The sequence below is a fragment of the Bos taurus genome, unplaced genomic scaffold (assembly GCF_002263795.3).
Source record: "Bos taurus isolate L1 Dominette 01449 registration number 42190680 breed Hereford unplaced genomic scaffold, ARS-UCD2.0 Leftover_ScbfJmS_406, whole genome shotgun sequence".
In the NCBI taxonomy this organism is placed as follows: Eukaryota; Metazoa; Chordata; class Mammalia; order Artiodactyla; family Bovidae; genus Bos; species Bos taurus.
The window spans coordinates 58,968-79,293 of record NW_020191713.1 but is presented as its reverse complement, the minus strand read 5'-3'; the positions used below and the strand labels follow the sequence as shown (position 1 = coordinate 79,293).

General features: G+C 40.8%; 1 protein-coding gene across 1 annotated transcript in view; it reads right to left on the bottom strand.

Moving 5' to 3' along the window:
* Nucleotides 1-20,326, bottom strand: part of LOC101903219 (ATP-binding cassette sub-family C member 4-like) — an 83,135-nt gene that overhangs the window by 4,153 nt on the left and 58,656 nt on the right. Inside the window, exons 9-11 of the mRNA XM_059884485.1 lie at nucleotides 14,056-14,135; nucleotides 7,896-8,046; nucleotides 357-476 (exon numbers count right to left, since the gene is read on the bottom strand). Coding sequence (XP_059740468.1) covers nucleotides 357-476; nucleotides 7,896-8,046; nucleotides 14,056-14,135 — 351 coding nt within the window. The remainder of the gene's footprint in view (nucleotides 1-356; nucleotides 477-7,895; nucleotides 8,047-14,055; nucleotides 14,136-20,326) is intronic.

Below are 20,326 nucleotides of genomic sequence, written 5' to 3'. Positions count from 1 at the left end.
TTTTTGTGCTACAACAGCAAAGTTGATAAGTTACAAAGCGATAGAATGGCACACAAATCTAAAATATTTACTATCTGTTGTTTGAAAAAAAAAAGTATACTGACTCCTGTCCTAAAGGGACAGAAAGCCATAGGACACCATGATGGAAGGACAATGGAAGTCGGGCTGGGAGAAGAGGGAAGACAGGCACGCAGAGGGGTGCTGAGAGGAAGGGGTGGGGGAGGCAGGTGTGCAAGGGGGGACGTGGGGTGGCACAGAGAGAGGTGCTGGCCAGCAAGACCACCCAAAAGGGAGGTCAAGCCTCAGACGACAGCACATTCTCATCCTTTGAAATCATCTTCCAGAAACTCACAGACCTGAATGCAAGTCCTGGTGTGAGTCGAACAGTTCCTGAAACTTCTGCTCAGCTTTGTATGCCCGGATGGTCCAGAGTCCTTGGAGAGAAGATGCTAAGTGGTAAAACACTGGGCTCCGTGCTGGGGGAAGCAGAGGCAGACACATGACAGAGAGTCAGGGAGGCTGGATGCAAGGAAACCCATTGCCTTCCGTGTGCTGTGTTTGCACTTTCTGCCAAACAGCACAGTGGGAATTCCTGGTTGGGTTGCCTGGGGGAGAAGCGATGACGCCCTTTCTGGAGAGAATTCTCCATGTGCCACTCAAACTCCTGCTCACGTCAAGCTTCACCTTAATGACCTAGAAATGAAAGATTCTCTTTGAGTCTATCTTTGTGCATGCATGTTAAGTCTCTTCAATTGTGTCTGACTCTTCACGACCCTATGGGACTCACCCACCAGGTTCCTCTGTACATCGGATTCTCTAGGCAAGAAATACTGGAGTGGATTGCCATGCCCCCTCCAGGGCATCTCCCTGACCCAGGGATCAAACCAGCATCTCTTTAGTCTCCTGCATTGGTAGGTGACTTCTTTACCACTGGTACCACTTGGGAAGCCCTTATTCTATTGAGTAACACTTAATTGTATTTATTTTAGCTTAACTTTACACTTTTAAAATAGCAATATGAACTTTTAACAGCACTTTTAAGACTGAGCTCATGCTCCAAATAACAAAGGGCTAGGAACTCTCTTCAGGCCTTTTCTGCATTCCCAGCAGGTGTCCCAACCAGATCCCAGAACTCAATTATTCTGGAAGCAGGGGCTCACAGTGATGACATAGGTGAATTTCAGGCCCATCACACTGTCAGGAGGATGTCAAGAGTCCAGCTTCAGAGAACACAGAAAACTCACTAGAAGCAGGCTGTGACTTCCAGAGCAAATGTGACGTCAACACTATTCATCACAGACAAGGCTTCTGAGCCAGGAAGTAGATGTGCCTGTTCCCCAGGGAGACTCCTGGAACAAACTCTTCAGCGTGGCCTCCCTGCACCTGCTTCCCTGACCAGGAGATCAAAGTGCAGCTGATTCTCTCCAGGGGGGATGGAGGGCAGGGTCGACTTTAGAAACCAGATGTCATCTCAGCCTTGAACCCCAGGGAACCAAACATCCCATCACCTACCTCACCTCATGCCCAAGAGTTAGAGTGGGCCAGAGGGAAAGCTGACCTGTGAAAAATCTGTCCTGTTTCTTTAAAACCCCACTACGGGTGAGCAGGATGCCAGAATGAGGGAACTGGAGGGTCTGCAAAGAAAATTAACTAGTACATGAGGAGAGGGGATGCTAAGGCTCTGGTCTTACCTTGCCCAACATAACACCCTTTTCCCCATAAAGACTGAGACCACAATCCTGAAGCACACTATATAACAGCCATGACATCAGTCAGAAGTCATAGGCACGTGTAACCCTACAGTTTACATGACATACGGCTGTGTCTCCACAACCCTGAGGACACTTGGGGACATGTTCCACCTAGACTGCAGATCTTCCCTGGGGTGTGTGTGTGTGGGGGGGGGAGGAGTGGGGGCAGGGAACCACATGAAAAAACCCCAGGGTGGCAGCCTTGCTGCAGCTTATCATTTATCTATGTGGAAACTGCCAGTTGTTACTATGTTCTTAATTCCTTCACATTTGGACTTCACTGGTGGCTCTGTGGATGAGAATCTGGCTGCCAGTGTAGGAGACAAGGGCTCAATCCCTGATCTGGGAAGATCCCATATGCCAAAGAGTAACTAAACTGTTGCACAATAATTATTGAACCTGTGCTCTAGAGCCTGGGAGCCACAGGTACTGAACCCACAAGCTGGAAGCCCAAGCCCCATAGAGCCTGTGCTCTGAAACAAAAGAAGCCATTACAGTGAGAAGCCCGCATACCACAACTAGAGAAAAGCCCGCATAGCAATGAAGATTTCAGTTCAGTTCAGTTCAGTCTCTCAGTCGTGTCAGACTCTTTGCAACCCCATGAATCACAGCATGCCAGCCAAAAACAAATAAATACAGTTTTTTAAATACCCTCATGTTCAAAATTCTGGTGCCTTTGGTAGTCACTAGCAAGTATTTTGGGGCTTTCCTGGTAGCTCAGCTGGTAAAAAAATCTGCCTGCAATGCAAGAGACCCTGTTTCAATTCTTGGGTTGTGAAGATCCCCTGGAGAATGGATAGGCTACCTGCTCCAGTATTCATGGGCTTCCCTGGTGGCTCAGATGGTAAAGAATCCACCTGTAAGGCAGGAAATGTTGGTTCAATCCATGGGTTGGGAAGATCCCCTGGAAGAGGGCATGGCAACCCACTCCAGTATTCTTGCCTAGAATCCCCATGGACAGAGGAGCTTCGTGGGATACAGTCTATGGGGTCACAAAGAGTCAACATGACTGAGCAACTAAGCACAGCACAGCACAGCAAGTATTTTACAAGCTTCAATTTAAGAAATCCAGAGAGCCCCAGGGGCATGTATTAGTATACCTGTGTCAGAGGGAAAACCAGGCTGAGGAATTAAGAGTACTTCCTGCCAAAGATTAAGTAAATTAACTCACCTAAGTGATAGAGCTGAGTGTCAGACCCAATTCTGTCTTATTTCCAAGGCTGTGCCTTTAATCATAACAGCAGTGTCTCAGAGGGAGAATAATCAGGGTTAAGGATGTCCATACGTGACTAAATGCACTTTTCTCCAGACTTTGTTTACCTTCAGAAAACCCTCAAATCTTACTTAGCTAACATCCAACAGCCTTAGCCATTACCATACACCATACTAAGCCGGAGAATGCAATGGCACCCCACTCCAGTACTCTTGCCTGGGAAATCCCATGGACAGAGTAGCCTGGTAGGCTGCAGTCCATGGGGTTGCACAGAGTCGGACACGACTGAAGCGACTTAGCAGCAGCAGCAGCAGCATACTAAGCACCTTAGGTTGAATAAAGTCCCAGGGAATCCGGCATGAGAATGCCTTAAAACAGCAGACTTGAGGATCCGTGGTCTGAATATATGTGGCACATGTGCTAAACCTCCCTCACCAATGTCCCTGGAAGACATTGCTAGTTGATCATGGAATCTTTACAGATAGGATTTGGTACAGATTCATAACTCAGGCACTGCCAAATGAATAGGTTTGGCTAGAGAAATGCAACCAAATGCCATCCTGGTTTTGCATCTTGGTTATGCTCAGTTCTATAAAAATTAAAAACCACTATGATCAGCTGCAGATTTGTCACTAAGAGGACAAAAGTCAACATAATGCTCCACAAAGGTAGGCAGTTGGATCTGAATATAAACCTCGGGATTTTAGCAGTTTTTCAGAGCACAGGAATGAAGTAGGCTTATGCCTTCTGGTTATAGTGATCCTTTTTGCTGGTGGCTCCAGCAGTGGCCTTAATATATACTATTAGTTACTGCATAGAAAAAAAAGTGGTATTATTATTTATGGCACAGACCCACAACCTGGAGAGAGAACATAAAGAGTTCTAATCAACAGCCCATTTCATTTGGTTACCTGGGATGTGGAGGAGGGGGTATTTGGATTGAATTTACTGTCTAACATTGTTGCAGCCTACTTGGTTGCAAAAAATCTAAATACTCCACAGGGATGGGGCCAAAAAGTTCTCAGACTTTCCAGGTGAAATCCTGCACTGTTTTTGAAAAAGGCCTCAGAAGGTGCCCTTCTCTCCACTTCCATGTGGATGGGAAGTGGCCCATGTTCCAGCCAAAAAATCTCTGAAAAACCTTCCTTCTGGAACAATCTCTCTTTGAATGGAACAACCTCCTTTGAACAAGACTGTTGAATGACTCCATTTCATGACTGACTTCAAATCATAAAATGATCGAAGTCCTGTCTACACAAAAGACTGAATGGAGCTCATCACTTCTATCCTGTTTTCCCAGGTCCTACCATCCTACCAAATCACATCAGCAAAATATCACACACATCTGAGCTCTATTGCTCCATAATCCAATCAAACACCTCACAAAACCCAGACCTCATGGGAGTTGAGCTGCTTCTCTTGACTGAAAATTTTTTCTATAGCTTTTATGACACCAACTGTACTTTATACAAATACATAGGATGAATGCCTCTCAAGAGTTTATTATTTAAAGTGAAACACAAATTTCACCACCAAAAACTCCTTTGTCTTGATTAACTTAGATTTTTCCACTTAGCAGATACAGAGAACAATGAAGTTCAATATGTTTCTCTTCTTCGCTTGGTTTCTAGAAAGTTAAGTTGGTATTAACTTGCAGTAAAGCAAACACCCTCTTCCAACAACACAAGAGAAGACTCTACACATTGACATCACCAGATGGTCAACACCGAAATCAGATTGATTATATTCTTTGCAGTCAAAGATGGAGAAGCTCTATACAGTCAACAAAAAGAAGACCAGGAGCTGACTGTGGCTCAGATCATGAACTCCTTATTGCCAAATTCAGACTGAAATTGAAGAAAGTAGGGAAAACCACTAGACCATTCAGGTATGACCTAAATCAAATGCCTTATGATTATACAGTGGAAGTGAGAAATAGATTTAAGGGCCTGGATCTGATAGATAGAGTGCCTGATGAACTATGGAATGAGGTTCGTGACATTGTACAGGAGACAGGGATCAAGACCATCTCCATGGAAAACAAATGCAAAAAAGCAAAATGGCTGTCTGGGGAGGCTTTACAAATAGCTGTGAAAAGAAGGGAAGCAAAAAGCAAAGGAGAAAAGGAAAGATATAAGCATCTGAATTCAGAGTTCCAAAGACTAGCAAGAAGAAATAAGAAAGCCTTCTTAAGTGATCAATGCAAAGAAATAGAGGAAAACAACAGAATGGGAAAGACTAGAGATCTCTTCAAGAAAATTAGAGATACCAAGGGGACATTTCATGCAAAGATGAGCTCGATAAAGGACAGAAATGGTATGGACCTAACAGAAGCAGAAGATATTAAGAAGAGGTGGCAAGAATACACAGAAGAACTGTACAAAAAGATCTTCACGACCCAGATAATCACGATGGTGTGATCACTCACCTAGAGCCAGACATCCTGGAATATGAAGTCAAGTGGGCCTTAGAAAGCATCACTACAAACAAAGCTAATGGAGGTGATACAATTCCAGTTGAGCTATTTCAAATCCTGAAAGATGATGCCATGAAAGTGCTGCACTCAATATGCCAGCAAATTTGGAAAACTCAGCAGTGGCCACAGGACTGGAAAAATCAGTTTTCATTCCAATCCCAAAGAAAGGCAATGCCAAAGAATGCTCAAACTACCGCACAATTGCACTAATCTCACACGCTAGTAAAGTAATGCTCAAAATTCTCCAAGCCAGGCTTCAGTAATACGTGTACCGTGAACTTCCAGATGTTCAAGCTGGTTTTAGAAAAGGCAGAGGAACCAGAGATCAAATTGCCAACATCCGCTGGATCATCAAAAAAGCAAGAGAGTTCCAGAAAAAACATCTATTTCTGCTTTATTGACTATGCCAAAGCCTTTGACTGTGTGGATCACAAGAAACTGTGGAAAATTCTTCAAGAGATGGGAATACCAGACCACCTGATCTACCTCTTGAGAAATCTGTATGCAGGTCAGGAAGCAACAGTTAGAACTGGACATGGAACAACAGACTGGTTCCAAATAGGAAAAGGAGTACATCAAGGCTGTATTTTATCATCCTGCTTATTTAACTTATATGCAGAGTACATCATGAGAAACGCTGGACTGGAAGAAACAAAAGCTGGAATCAAGAATGCCAGGAGAAATAACAGTAACCTCAGATATGCAGATGACACCACCCTTATGGCAGAAAGTGAAGAGGAACTCAAAAGCCTCTTGATGAAAGTGAAAGTGGAGAGTGAAAAAGTTGGCTTAAAGCTCAACATTCAGAAAACAAAGATCATGGCATCCGGTCCCATCACTCCATGGGAAATAGATGGGGAAACAGTGGAAACAGTGTCAGACTTTATTTTTGGGGGGCTCCAAAATCACTGCAGATGGTGACTGCAGCCATGAAATTAAAAGACGCTTACTCCTTGGAAGGAAAGGTATGACCAACCTAGATAGCATATTCAAAAGCAGAGACATTACTTTACCAACAAAGGTCCGTCTAGTCAAGGCTATGGTTTTTGCTGTGGTCATGTATGGATGTGAGAGTTGGACTATGAAGAAGGCTGAGTGCCGAAGAATTGATGCTTTTGAACTGTGGTATTGGAGAAGACTCTTGAGAGTCCCTTGGAGTGCAAGGAGATCCAACCAGTCCATTCTGAAGGAGATCACCCCTGGGATTTCTTTGGAGGGAATGATGCTGAAGCTGAAACTCCAGTACTTTGGCCACCCCATGCGAAGAGTTGACTCATTGGAAAAGACTCTGATGCTGGGAGGGATTTGGGGCAGGAGGAGAAGGGGATGACAGAGGATGAAATGGCTGGATGGCATCACTGACTCGATGGACGTGAGTCTGAGGGAACTCCGGGAGTTGGTGATGGACAGGTAGGCCTGGCGTGCTGTGATTCATGAGGTTGCGAAAAGTCAGACACAACTGAGTGATTCGATTGAACTGAACTGATCTGAAGTGTCCATGTTTAAGGTTTTGATACAAACATCTTCTTCCTTTACTTTCTGTCTGATGTCCTTATACCTTCTTTAAAAATACTTAGCAATTATCCTTTCATTATAATTTTTTGTTTTAATATTGATTAAATATGTCTGTGCATTAATGATGAGATAAATTCTGAATTATTTCATCCTCTGTGATTACCTGAAGAACAGAATGATTAATCATAAAATAATGTTCCCCATTATTCTAAAACTAGGAAGCTGAATGGAGTGATAAAATAAAAGTAATAAATTAAAACTACTAAACAGATCTGCCTCCTGGGTCCTCTTAAAGGGATTTTTTCCAGCATCATTTATATGAACAGTCTTGGGGAGGGGTTACCATAGTGTGACATCATCTCAAATACTGGTGATGATAAAAAGCAAACCTGGAGAAAACAGGGCTTATCTTATCAATACACTTAACAACTACAACTTACTTACCATTTTAGGAGTATGTGAAAGAGTGTATTTTCTAAAAATATCACCTCTGACATATGAGTACATTTCCTGATGCCTCCTTTCCTTAATATTTTCCTTTACTTGTCATTTCTAGTAACTTCAAGGGAAGAAAAATTTCTATTTTCCTTATACAATAGTACCAACATGATGAAACATATTATTTTTTGGAAAACTGTTTACTAGATGGCTGTTCTGTGTTAGGAAGTATGTCATGAACAAGACAGAAATGGCCCCTCTCCTCATGGTGCTCATATTCGTCCTTGTGTTAAAATGCAAAGCTGCAGCTGACCTGTCACCAGCTCAACTTGGCTTAAGGGTCATACTGACTCCCAGGTCCCATAATATACAAATACCTAATGCTGACTTAGGGAGAAATTCCAAAAGATATATTCTGCAGGATTTCAGGGGTGTGGTTAATTATGGTATAAATTGCAGCCAACCTGCATTGCCATCCCAGCCTGAGAGTCCCAGTACTCACTTGAACATTCCAGGCGTTTCACATCTCGTGATGTCTCTAAGAAATATCGCCGAAGAATTAAGAAAATGATGCCAAGGGGAATCACAGGTATAGCAATCCAAGGAATCACCACCACCACCACAACCACCACACCAATCACTTGTAGAAATGTCTGGAAGAGTGAAAAACAGATACAGGGGCCTCTTTATCAAGGATTCTTTTCAAGAACAAACTTTAATGGACTATTTTGTTGGGATTAAACTTCTTTTCTTAAAAGATGTATTGAAATAGTACAGCAAGCTTTGCCATCCAAACAAATAAAATTATAGGTGGTTCTAATGATATTTATTGCAAGATTTTGTGTGTGTGCTCTTAGTCATGTCCGACAAAGAATCGTGTCCGACTCTTTGCAATTGCATGTACCGCAGCCCTCCAGGCACCTCTCTCCAGGCATTTTCCAGGCAATTTTCCAGGCAATAATACTGGAGTGGGTTTCCATCTCCTCCTCCAGGGGATCTTCGCGACCAAAGAATTAAATCCATGCCTCCTGCATCTCCTACACTGGCAGGTGAATTCTTTATCACTAGCCACCTGGGAAGCTCTATTCTATGATTGCTGTGTGCCAAATACCTTAAGAACCTTCTAGGTATTCGCTCTTTTAATACACTTAGTAGCCTAATTCCTATAAGGTAGGAATTACTAATTTTAATAGATGAGAGAATATTTGAGGTTCAGAGAGACTAGGACTTGAACCCTAAACTATCATGAGTCAGTAGGTATTCAGTTCAGTTCAGTTCAGTCACTCAGTCATCTCTGACTCTTTGCAACCCCATGAATTGCAGCATACCACGCCTCCCTGTCCATCACCAACTCCCGGAGTCCACTCAAACTCATGTCCATCGAATCAGTGATGCCATCCAGCCATCTCATCCTCTGTCGTCCCCTTCTTCTCCTGCCCCCAATCCCTCCCAGCATCAGGGTCTTTTACAATGAGTCAACTCTTTGCATGAGGTGGCTAAAGTATTGGAGTTTCAGCTTTAGCATCAGTCCTTTCAATGAACACCCAGGACTGATCTCCTTTAGGATGGACTGGTTGGAACTCCTTGCAGTCCAAGGGACTCCCAAGAGTCTTCTCCAACACCACAGTTCAAAAGTATCAATTCTTCAGCACTCAGCTTTCTTCACCGTCCAACTCTTACATCCATACATGACCACAGGAAAAACTATACCCTTTACTAGATGGACCTTTGTTGGCAAAGTAATGTCTCTGCTTTTGAATATGCTATCTAGGTTGGTCATAACTTTCCTTCCAAGGAGTAAGTGTCTTTTAATTCCATGGCTGCAATCACCATCTGCAGTGATTTTGGAGCCCAAAAAAATAAAGTCTGACACTGTTTCTACTGTTTCCCCATCTATTTCCCATGAAATGATGGGACCAGATGCCATGATCTTTGTTTTCTGAATGTTTAGCTTTAAGCCAACTTTTTTACTCTCCTCTTTCACTTTCAGTAGGTATTACTAGATATGAACGATCAGGCATCACAGATGAGCAAACCAGAAGCCTCAGTTACACAGGTAGGTATAAAGAAGTGGTTAATTACAAAGTTAGTGTCCAGTAAAGGAGTAAAAAGTACAAATGTGACTTTTGGAAGTTGAAATTTTTCTTTCCTGGTTTTCTATCCATAGTTAACATTTACTGAGTGCTGACTCTGTACAGGGCTACACATTTAGTACTTGACATGTATTAATTTATTACCCCTCACAATAGCCCAATCAAGTAATAGTCTTATCTCATTTTACAGATGGGAACACTGAGGCAGAGAGAAAGGAAAAGGAGCTTGATGGAAACCACAAAGCCTGAGCCATGGAGCCAGAGTCTACATCACGAACCATTAGGACATACTTAAACTTGCTGCCAACATACAGCCAAATATTTATTGTCCAGGAAAATTATTTTTACTTATTTGAGCCTCCTAATTTATCTTAAAATTTTCTTCTAAATACCTTATTTAAGGAATTTCAGAGTCCTTCAGCGTGCCTTATAAAGAGCAGACAATAGAAATGTGATAAAACCAATTTTTGGTATTTCCTAGAAATCTGGGGAAGAATTTGATAATAAAGAAACAACTTAAAACACATGAAGTTTTTCTTTTATTTTATCCTATAGATATACATTAAATTATTTATCATTATGATAAAAATGACTGTTTTAAGGAGTAGTGATTATAACAACAGGGGGTGCCATTTACCAGGTGTTTACTCTATGCACAGCACTGTGGTAAGAGTTCCATAATCATTCACTTAAGCATCACATCATTCCATGAGGTGATTTTATCTTGGGAAATGATCTTGGTCTAAAAACACAGCAGGTACAATAGAAGCCCAAATCATTGATAGATGCTGATTTAGACATCCATATTTATTTATCAGGAAAAGTATGATACCTTGGTGAAAAGTTTCAGGTGATAGGAATGCAACCAGCACTTAGTATCTATGTGTAGTATCTATCTCAGTATCTAGCCTGCTATGAAAGGAGGTCGAAAGTTGAGGACGTGCAGATTCACAGAGTTTGGGCCAATGCCTCCAGAGTTTATGATCTCAGATGGATACAATTCCATGGTGATCTGCACAAGGCACTGGGGAAACACAGGGAAGAATATGTGAATCCTTTATTGAAACTTGGAAGAAGAGATTGGCAACTGAATTCACAGGCTAGAGAAACAGAGAACAACATGAATAATTTGGGGTAGCAATCACAATTCCTGGAAATTTTGACCAAAAGGGAGCTTGCCTGGGAAGGTCAAATAGCTTATCCAAGTTAGCACCAGGTGTTCTGTGTCCTCTTAGAACCAGCACCCCCTGTTCACCAACCCAGGGCCTCCACACTTTGTTGCCCAGGGCAGTTGTTCCTAGCACATCTCTGGAGGATGCATTAGCAGAGTAATGCCTATATCACAGAGACTTGGGTTATCATTTCACAGCTCTTACAGATAAGTTTTCTCAGATGCTCTTCACAACCATTTGTGAATGAGAAAAGCAAGAACTTTCATTTCCATTTATAGGTAAGAAAATGATAAGCTAGGAGAGTAAGTGTTTGTCTTAAGTTTTCCTAGGAAGGTACTGCAGGTCATGAAGAAAGACAGGAAGAATCTGTATTTGGGGAATCCCAGAGACATAGTTGTATGCAGAGGAGCCTGAAAGGAGAAGGGAATGTCCAGAACTGTGACTCTGTGTCCAGGAGCCCTTGTGAACCAAACTGCATTATTTGGATGGAGACATATGCTTTTCCTGTTTCTCCCCATCTGCTGTGGTATCAATATAAAACTCAGAATGAAGAGCATAGAATCTGAAGGAACAAATTCCAATCATAAGTGGAGAAATATAGGTCTGTCTGACCTCCCTTCTATTATACTTACAGTTGAACAATTTCTTACAGCCATAGGATTAACTAATACATCCCACCTTGCTATACCTTTTTCTCATGGGGAGGGGTCCTTCCTTCTGTGTGTGATCTTAAGTAAAGTCACGAGGTTTGCCATCAGTAGTTGTCAGGAAAAAAGGTCTTCTGAGATGCCAATTATAAAAAATCCAAATTACAGTTTTTTAGTAGATTCACATTATTTTATTTGACAATATTCACCAGTTTCAATAGCCTGGCTCTCCCCAGGTGAGAGCCTTTTATGACCAACCCAGCATGGCAGATAACCTAGGAAGAAGAGTTAGATCAAAATGAAGGGCTCCACTTGAGCTGTGCCAATACTTTTTCCTTGAGTCCCCATTAAATACCTGTAACTGTTGCTCTCAAAAGCTCTCAAATTAGGTCCTTCAGATTTCATGCTCCTTAATTCTGAAGCAATTCAAATAGACTTGTTATAAGAGTTTTATTTCTATTTACAGGTCATACCTTAACCAGCCTTATAGTGGATATTGGACTTTCCTTGTGGCTCAGCTGGTAAAGTATCTGGCTGCAATGTGGGAGACCTGGGTTCAGTCCCGGGTTTGGGAAGATTCTCTGGAGAAGGGAAAGGCTACCCACTCCAGTATTCTAGCCTGGAGAATTCCATGAACTGTATAGTCCACAGAGTCACAAAGAATTGGACACAACTGAGAAACATTCACTTTCATAGTGGATATTACATATTATATTATATTAACATATATACAATGCATAAGTTTATATTTAAATTTATTTACGTGTATACATTTATGAATCTTTTATTGCCAGCTGTCTGAAACTGTTAACAGAAGCTGTAGGAGACAAAAATAGTATCCAAGCAAAAAGTCAACACTCTGAAGAAGGAAACAGCAGATTTCTGTGTGCGACAGAGATCCCTTCCCTGAAGCCAGTCTCATTTCTTTTCTTCCACATTCTCAGGAATTTCAAGGAGCCTAATCCTAGCTACACACACAATTCTCCCCATCTGATTGGATTTCAGGCCCATCTGATGGCCCATATTACCGTGGCCAGTGCTTCTGTACTTCTGTCTCACCATGGCACAAAGACAATGATATGTGTACAACAAGAAACATGTTGACCCAGAAGAAGTGACCCAATACCTGATGCTCCAGGAAATGAGGGGAACCATTATTTTGATATGCTTATTTCCCATTGGGAACACACCAGTTGGGGAATTCTATCAGAAATCATGAATCCACATGAATAAATAGAAATAATTTTTTGGATGAATCTTTCACTTGAAAGTACATGGTGATTTTTCACAATTCAGAATAATTATTTAGTTTGCAGAATATGATAACTACACCTAGAGGAGAAATTCCATTAGCTGGATATTGTACTGAGATGGGGCTTAGTGTTAACATTCTTGAATATTAATAGGAAAGTTAAGACTCTATACAAGCTGGAATCAAGATTGCAGGAGAAATATCAACAACCTCAGATATGCAGATGATACCACCCTAATGGCATAAAGAGAAGAGAAACTAAAGAGCCTCTTGATGAGTGTGAAAGAGGAGAGTGAAAAAGATGTGTTAAAACTCAAAACTCAAAAAACAACCACGGCATCCAGTCCTTACACTTCGTGGCAAATAGAAGGGGGAAGAAAGGAAGCAGTAACAAGACTTTTATTTTCTTAGGCTCCAAAATCACTGCAGACAGTGATTGCAGCAACGAAATTAAAAGATGTTTGCTCCTTGGAAGAAAAGCTATGACTAACCTAGACAGCACATTAAAAGCAAAGACATCACTTTGCCGACAAAGATCTATATAGTCAAATCTATGAGTTTTCCAGTAGTCATGGATGGATGTGAGAGTTGGACCATAAAGCAGCCTGAGCATTGAAGATTTGATGCCTTTGTTTTTGTTTTTGTTTTAATTGATGCCTTTGAATTGCAGTGTTGGAGAAGGCTCTTGAGAATCCTTTGGACTGCAAGGGGATCAAATTAGTCAATCTTAAAGGAAATCAACCCTGAATATTCATTGGAAGGACTGATACTGAAGCTCAAAAACTTTAGCCACCTAATGCAAAGAGCCAACTCATTGGAAAAGATCCTGATGCTGGGAAAGATTGAAGACAGAAGGAGAAGCAGGTGACAGAGGATGAGATGGTTGGAAGGCATCACCAACTTAATGGACATGAGCTTGAGCAAACTATGGGAGATAGTGAAGGACAAGGAAGCCTGGTGTGCTACAATCCATGGGGTTGCAAAGAGTCAGACACAACTTAGCAAGTGAACAACAAGGATTGTTTTTGTTCAAGTATTATTGGTCACCTCATTATTATTAATCTTTTCTTTGTAACACATGCTTTATCAAAAAAAAAAGGTGCAGTAAGTATCTGTCCTTTATGGTAATACAATACACAATTTAGTTCATCTTGGCTATCTTTTCATGAGAGGTACTTGTTTCTATTATGAAATGTGCTCACAGTAAGGGAATCCACACCAGACATCTGGGAGGCAGAGGGTGAACCACTTACCCAGCATGTCGCTGCTTCAGACAAACCCTGATGTGACAGAGTAGCCACTCCTGCCCCAGGGGTTACTCATGTTAACTCGGCCTCCCAATCACAGCTGCACCTTTCTCTCACATTTATGGCATTTATTTAAGATTAAAGGACACACCACCAGGCTGAAAGGCCCACCCTCAACCCCTGTAAAAAGGCCTTGAGAAACAGGCTCTCTGTTCTTCCCTGTGAGAACTCTGACAAGACTGATACACTACCTGGATGAACTCTTGAAATGATGCAGGCAGCAAGTCATCCATATGCCCAATGTCTTTGGAGAAACGATTTAAAATTCTTCCTGTAAGAACAGGATATGAGAAATTACTCTCTTACCCAGACAGGCCCTTTAAGACAAACAATTCATAATCAAATAAAATAATGTTTTAAATACATATTTATTTAATATATTTCAGAATCATATGAAATAAGCTGATGTCAGTGGCAAAGAAGGAGAAAATAGGATAATACCTAAAAAGAAACCAAAATACCACCAAATAGAAGTGGGTGGGGGAGGGCAGGGAACCTTTTGGAAGGGTTGATGGATTTTAGAATTTTCCCTCCTTTTAGATCCATCCCATCTAAAGCTTCATTCCAAGTGCTTCTTATCATTGATTTTATTTGCCTTCTCAAAATTCACTAAAACAGTATATCCTAAATGCTGCAGATTTGGAAGATGAGAATTTCTAATATCCACTGCTTGTAATGATTTAATTCAAACAACCCTGAAGCTACACAAATACATATATACACACAATCAATTTTGTTGTATCCAGGGAAATGTGTTTATCTACCCTGAGAAATGTGTTTATCTACCCCTCTGAGCTTCATTTGTAATTGAAGCTTCAGGAAGCCAGCCTGCAGATGAGATGTGGGACCTCTATCTGCTCTTCCTGACTTCAGTCACAGATGACTTCCTCCCAAGGCCCTTCACATCAACCCACAAAAGGCTGGTGAATGAGCAGTGGTTGGGGGCTGAGTTTCCACTGCTGCTGGGATGTGAGGCTCTTCTGTTGTCCACAGGGTGCCTGGCTCACCAGAAGCACAGGGTGTGCCCACACCAGGAACTGGAGTCACTGGAGGCTTTCTCCCTTGGCCAGGCCAGCATTACAGACTGGGCCTCAAATTTCCCTACTCAGACTTAGGAAATACAGATGCAGAAACTGTCTTTTAGTGACACCTTTGGCAGATCTGGTGACAGCTCTTCTGATATTGTAAGAATGCCTGCTTTAGAGGGTAATTCTCAGGATTAAATAGGCTCTTGCAGGTGAAAGAACCCAGTCACAATGCCAGGTAAGTTACCAGGTGCTCAACCACCAAGGTGAGATGATGATTCTGACCCCCAGGTTCTGCAGCATCACATCCCCTGGGAAAGTCCACCAGGCGCTACAGGAGGTCCAACTGGTAAAATTCAGATTCTGACTAAGGAGTGCTAGGGGAGCCAGAGAGTCTGCATTTCCACCAAGCTGCCACATGACACCCTTTCTGCTGTTTCCCACACCACGCTTCGAGGGGCAAGAGGTTGGGTTATTTAATCAGTTCTGCTTTAGGAACATTAAAATCAAATGTGTTATTTTTCAAATATTCTAGAGAATTTTGTGATCTACATAGACTTTTTTTTTTTTTAAGATTTATTTATTTATTTCATTTTTGGCTGTGCTGGATCTCCATTGATGCACATGGGCTTTCTCCAGTTGTAGCGTGGTGGCTTCTCTTGTTGCTGAGCATGGGCCTTAGGCACACAGGCTTCAGCAGTTGTGGTGCACAGACTTAGTTGCCCTACGGCATGTGGAATCTTCCCAGACCAAGGATCGAACCAGTTACCCCTGCATTGTCAGATGGATTCTTAATCACTAGACCACCAGGGAAGCCCTACATGGTCATTTTTTAACTTCTCAAAGTAATAATACCAAAATAAGGAAAATATATGCCAAAAAATGCTAAAGATATAGTTTACATGTATATGATTTAATCAGTGGAAGAGTATAACTACTTAACATAGGCAGAATTTGGACACACTATAAATACAATTCAGCTTAAAAAGTGTTTAAAGCAATGATGGAATTTTTTTAAAGATGAAAAGCCTACCCAGAGATGAACAGTACATGAAAACCACCCCTTTAACTTTTACCAGATGTGGGTTACTTAAGGTCTGAGAGACTGAGAATTAGCAAAGTTTGTGGAATACAAGGAAAAGAAAAAAAAAAAACAACAATGAGAAAAACCATCTCCCCACATAGCAACTACAAAAACTTAACTAAATATCAAATATCATTTAAAAAAAAAAGCTAAACTCTTATGTACCCATGAGCTGAGTGAAGAAAATGTGAGGTCAGAAAGTTTAACAGTTACTTCTTGCACTAAGAAACATTAAGAGAACAGACAGTGATAAACCCACAGCAAACATTATCCTCAATGGTGAAAAATTGAAAGCATTTCCCCTAAAGTCAGGAACAAGACAAGGATGCCCACTCTCACCACTACTATTCAACATAGTTTTGGAAGTTTTAGCCACAGCGATTGGAAAAGAAGTAAAACTCTCCTGTTTGCAGATGACATGATCCTCTACATAGAAAACCCTAAAGACTCCACCAGAAAATTACTAGAGCTAATAAATGAATACAGTAAAGTTGCAGGATATAAAATTAACACACAGAAATCCCTTGCATTCCTATACACTAACAATGAGAAAACAGAAAGAGAAAGAAAGGAAACAATTCCATTCACCATTGCAACGAAAAGAATAAAATACTTAGGAATAAATCTACCTAAAGAAACTAAGGCCTGTATATAGAAAACTATAAAACACTGATGAAAGAAATCAAAGATGACACAAATAGATGGAGAACTATATACCATGTTCATGGATTGGAAGAATCAACATAGTGAAAAATGAGTATACTACACAATGCAATCTATAGATTCAATGCAATCCCTATCAAGCTGCCAATGGTATTTTTCAGAGAACTAGAACAGATAATTTCACAATAGGTATGGAAATACAAAAAACCTCAAATAGCCAAAGCAATCTTGAGAAAGAAGAATGGAACTGGAGGAATTAACCTGCCTGACTTCACTGTATACTACAAGGCAACAGTTACCAAGACTGTATGGTACTGACACAAAGACAGAAACATGGATCAATGGAACAAAATAGAAAGCCTAGAGATAAATCCACACACTTATGGACACCTTATCTTTGACAAAGGAGGCAAGAATATACAATGGAGAAAAGACAATCTCTTTAACAAGTGGTTCTGGGAAAACTGATCAACCACTTGTAAAAGAATGAAACTGGAACACTTTCTAGTTTCTAGAATACACAAAAATAAACTCAAAATGGATTAAAGATCTAAATATAAGACCAGAAACTATAAAACTCCTAGAGGAAAACATGCACAAAACACTCTCTGATGTAAATCATAGCAGGATCCTCTATGACCCACCTCCCAGAGTAATGGAAATAAAAGCAAAAATAAACAACTGAGACCTAATTAAACTTAAAAGCTCTTGCACAACGAAGGAAACTCTAAGCAAGGTGAAAAGACAGGCTTCAGAATGGGAGAAAATAATAGCAAATGAAGCAACTGACAAACAACTAATCTCAAAAATACACAAGCAACTCCTGCAGCTCAATTCCAGAAAAATAAGTGAACCAATCAAAAAATGGGCCAAAGAACTAAACAGGCATTTCTCCAAAGAAGATATACAGATGGCTAACAAACACATGAAAAGATGCTCAACATCACTCATTATCAGAGAAATGCAAATCAAAATCACAATAAGGTGCCATCTCAATGCCGGTCAGAATGGCTGTTATCAAAAAGTCTACAAACAATATATGCTCGAGAGGGTGCGGAGAAAAAGGAACCCTCTTACATTGTTGGTGGGAATGCAAACTAGGACAACCACTATGGAGAACAGTGTGGAGATTCCTTAAAAAACTGGAAATAGAACTGCCATATGACCCAGCAATCCCACTGCTGGGCATACACACCAAGGAAATCAGAATTGAAGGAGACACGTGTACCCCAATGTTCTTTGCAGCACTGTTTACAATAGCCAGGACGTGGAAGCAACCTAGATGTCCATCGGCAGATGAATGGATAAGAAAGCTGTGGTACATATACACAATGGAATATTACTCAGCTATTAAAAAGAATGCATTTGAATCAGTTCTAATGAGGTCAATGAAACTGGAACCTATTATACAGAGCAAAGTCAGAAAGAAAAATATTGATACAGTATATTAATACATATATATGGAATTTAGAAAGATGGTAATGATGACCCTATAAGCAAGACAGCAAAAGAGACACAGATGTAAAGAACAGACTTTTGGACTCTGGGAGATGGCAAGGGTGGGATGATTTGAGAAAATAGCATTGAAACATTTATATTATCGTATGTGAAATAGATTGCCAATCCAGGTTTGATGCATGAGACAGGGTGCTCAGGGCTGGTGCACTGGGATGACCCTGAGGGATGGGGTGGGGAGGGAGGTGGAAGGGGGGGTAAGGATGGGGAGGAACACATGTACACCCATGGCTGATTCATGTGAATGTATGGCAAAAACCACCACAATATTGTAAAGAAATTAGCCTCCAATTAAAATAATTTTTTAAAAAATAAAATTAAAAAAAAAGAGAGAACAGACAGTTTTTCAGAATATTTATTTCCTATGGCTTTGAGATAGACTGTTGTAATCAAAGCTGTAATTCCAACTTCATGGCCTTCCAGTATTAAAATTCTCTCAATGGTCTCCATGTGAGAGCCTTAGGATAAACTCCCTTCACACACATGCTCTGACTCTTCATCTGAATGACACAGGACACATGACCCCTACTGTAATATCTCCAAGGATACAGAGGGAAAGATGATTCACAGTAAACAAGGGGAATCCAGTTAATTTTCAGACTATTCTGTTAGGGCTTTCTCACATTAAACTGAATCTTGTCTTCCTGGAAGATCCAAACTCTGATGCTTATTCTCTCCTTATAAGCACACAAACTGAATCTAATTTCTGTCAACATGACAGTCTTTCAAACACTTGAAGGAAGTGAATCATATCCTTTCCAGCCACTACTCCTTGGTGCCTCATGATCTCTAATAAGGCATGGTCCTATCCTGGCCACTGCCTCTTGACCAGACTCAGATGGCCAGTCCCAGTTAATGCCTTGTGCCCAGGAGTAAAATCACCACCTCTCTCATCCTGCATAACCAGTCACAAAGCTGAAAAACATGGTACATTTTGGAGGCCAGATCATATTTTGGATATGGATGTAATGAAAATCCACATCACTCCCATCTATGGCACAGGTAAATTTAGGGGATCAATTGAGTAATACATATAAACAACTCTAAAAGTACATCCTTTCTCACCCAGAAATTCCATTTCTAGGAATGTACCCCAGGAGTCGATCTTTAATGACTGTAGCTTTGTAGTATAAATTGAAGTAAAGAAGGTGGATTGCTCCAGCTCCATTCTTCTTTCTCAAGACTGCTTTGGCTATTTAGGGTCTTCTGTATTTCCATATGAATCGTGAAATTTTCTATTTTAGTTCTGTGAAAAATGCCATTGGTAATTTGATAGGAATCATACTGAATCTGTAGATTGCATTTGGTCATTTTCACAATATTGGTATAGTCATTTTCATTTTATTTTTTTTTAATTCTATTTATTTTTCCTTCTTTTTTAATTTTATTTTACAATATTGGTTCTTCCTACCCGGGTACATGGAATATCTCTCCATCTGTTTATGTCATCTTTGATATCTTTCATCAGTGTCTTATAATTTTCTGTGTACAGGTCTTTTGTCTCCTTAGGTGGGTTTATTTCTAGATATTTAATTCTTTTTGTTGCAATGTTGAATGGTGATTGATTCCTTAATGTCTCTTTCTGATTTTTCATCATTGGTATATAGGAATGCAAGTGATTTCTGTGTACTGAATTTTATATCCTGCACCTGTGACTTTGCTAAATTCACTGATTAGCTACAGTAATTTTCTGATAGCATCTTTACGGTTTTCTATGTATAGTATCTGGATAAGGCAATGGCACCCCACTCCAGTACTCTTGCCTGGAAAATCCCATGGACGGAGGAGCCTGGTAGGCTACAGTCCATGGGGTCGCTAAGAGTCGGGCACGACTGAGTGACTTTCCTTTCACTTTTCACTTTCATGCATTGGAGAAGGCAATGGCAACCCACTCCAGTGTTCTTGCCTGGAGAATCCCAGGGACAGAGAAGCCTAGTGGGTCACACAGATTCGGACATGACTGAAGCGACTTAGCAGCAACAGCAGCAGTATGTATAGTATCATGGCATCTGCAAAAAGTGAGAGCTTTGCTTCTGCTTTTCTGATCTGGATTCTTTTTATTTTTCTTTTCTGATTGCTGTAGCTAGGACTTCCAAAACTATGTTGAATAGTGGTGAGAATGGACACCCTTGTCTTTTTCCAGATCTTAGGGGAAATGCTTGCAGTTTTTCACCA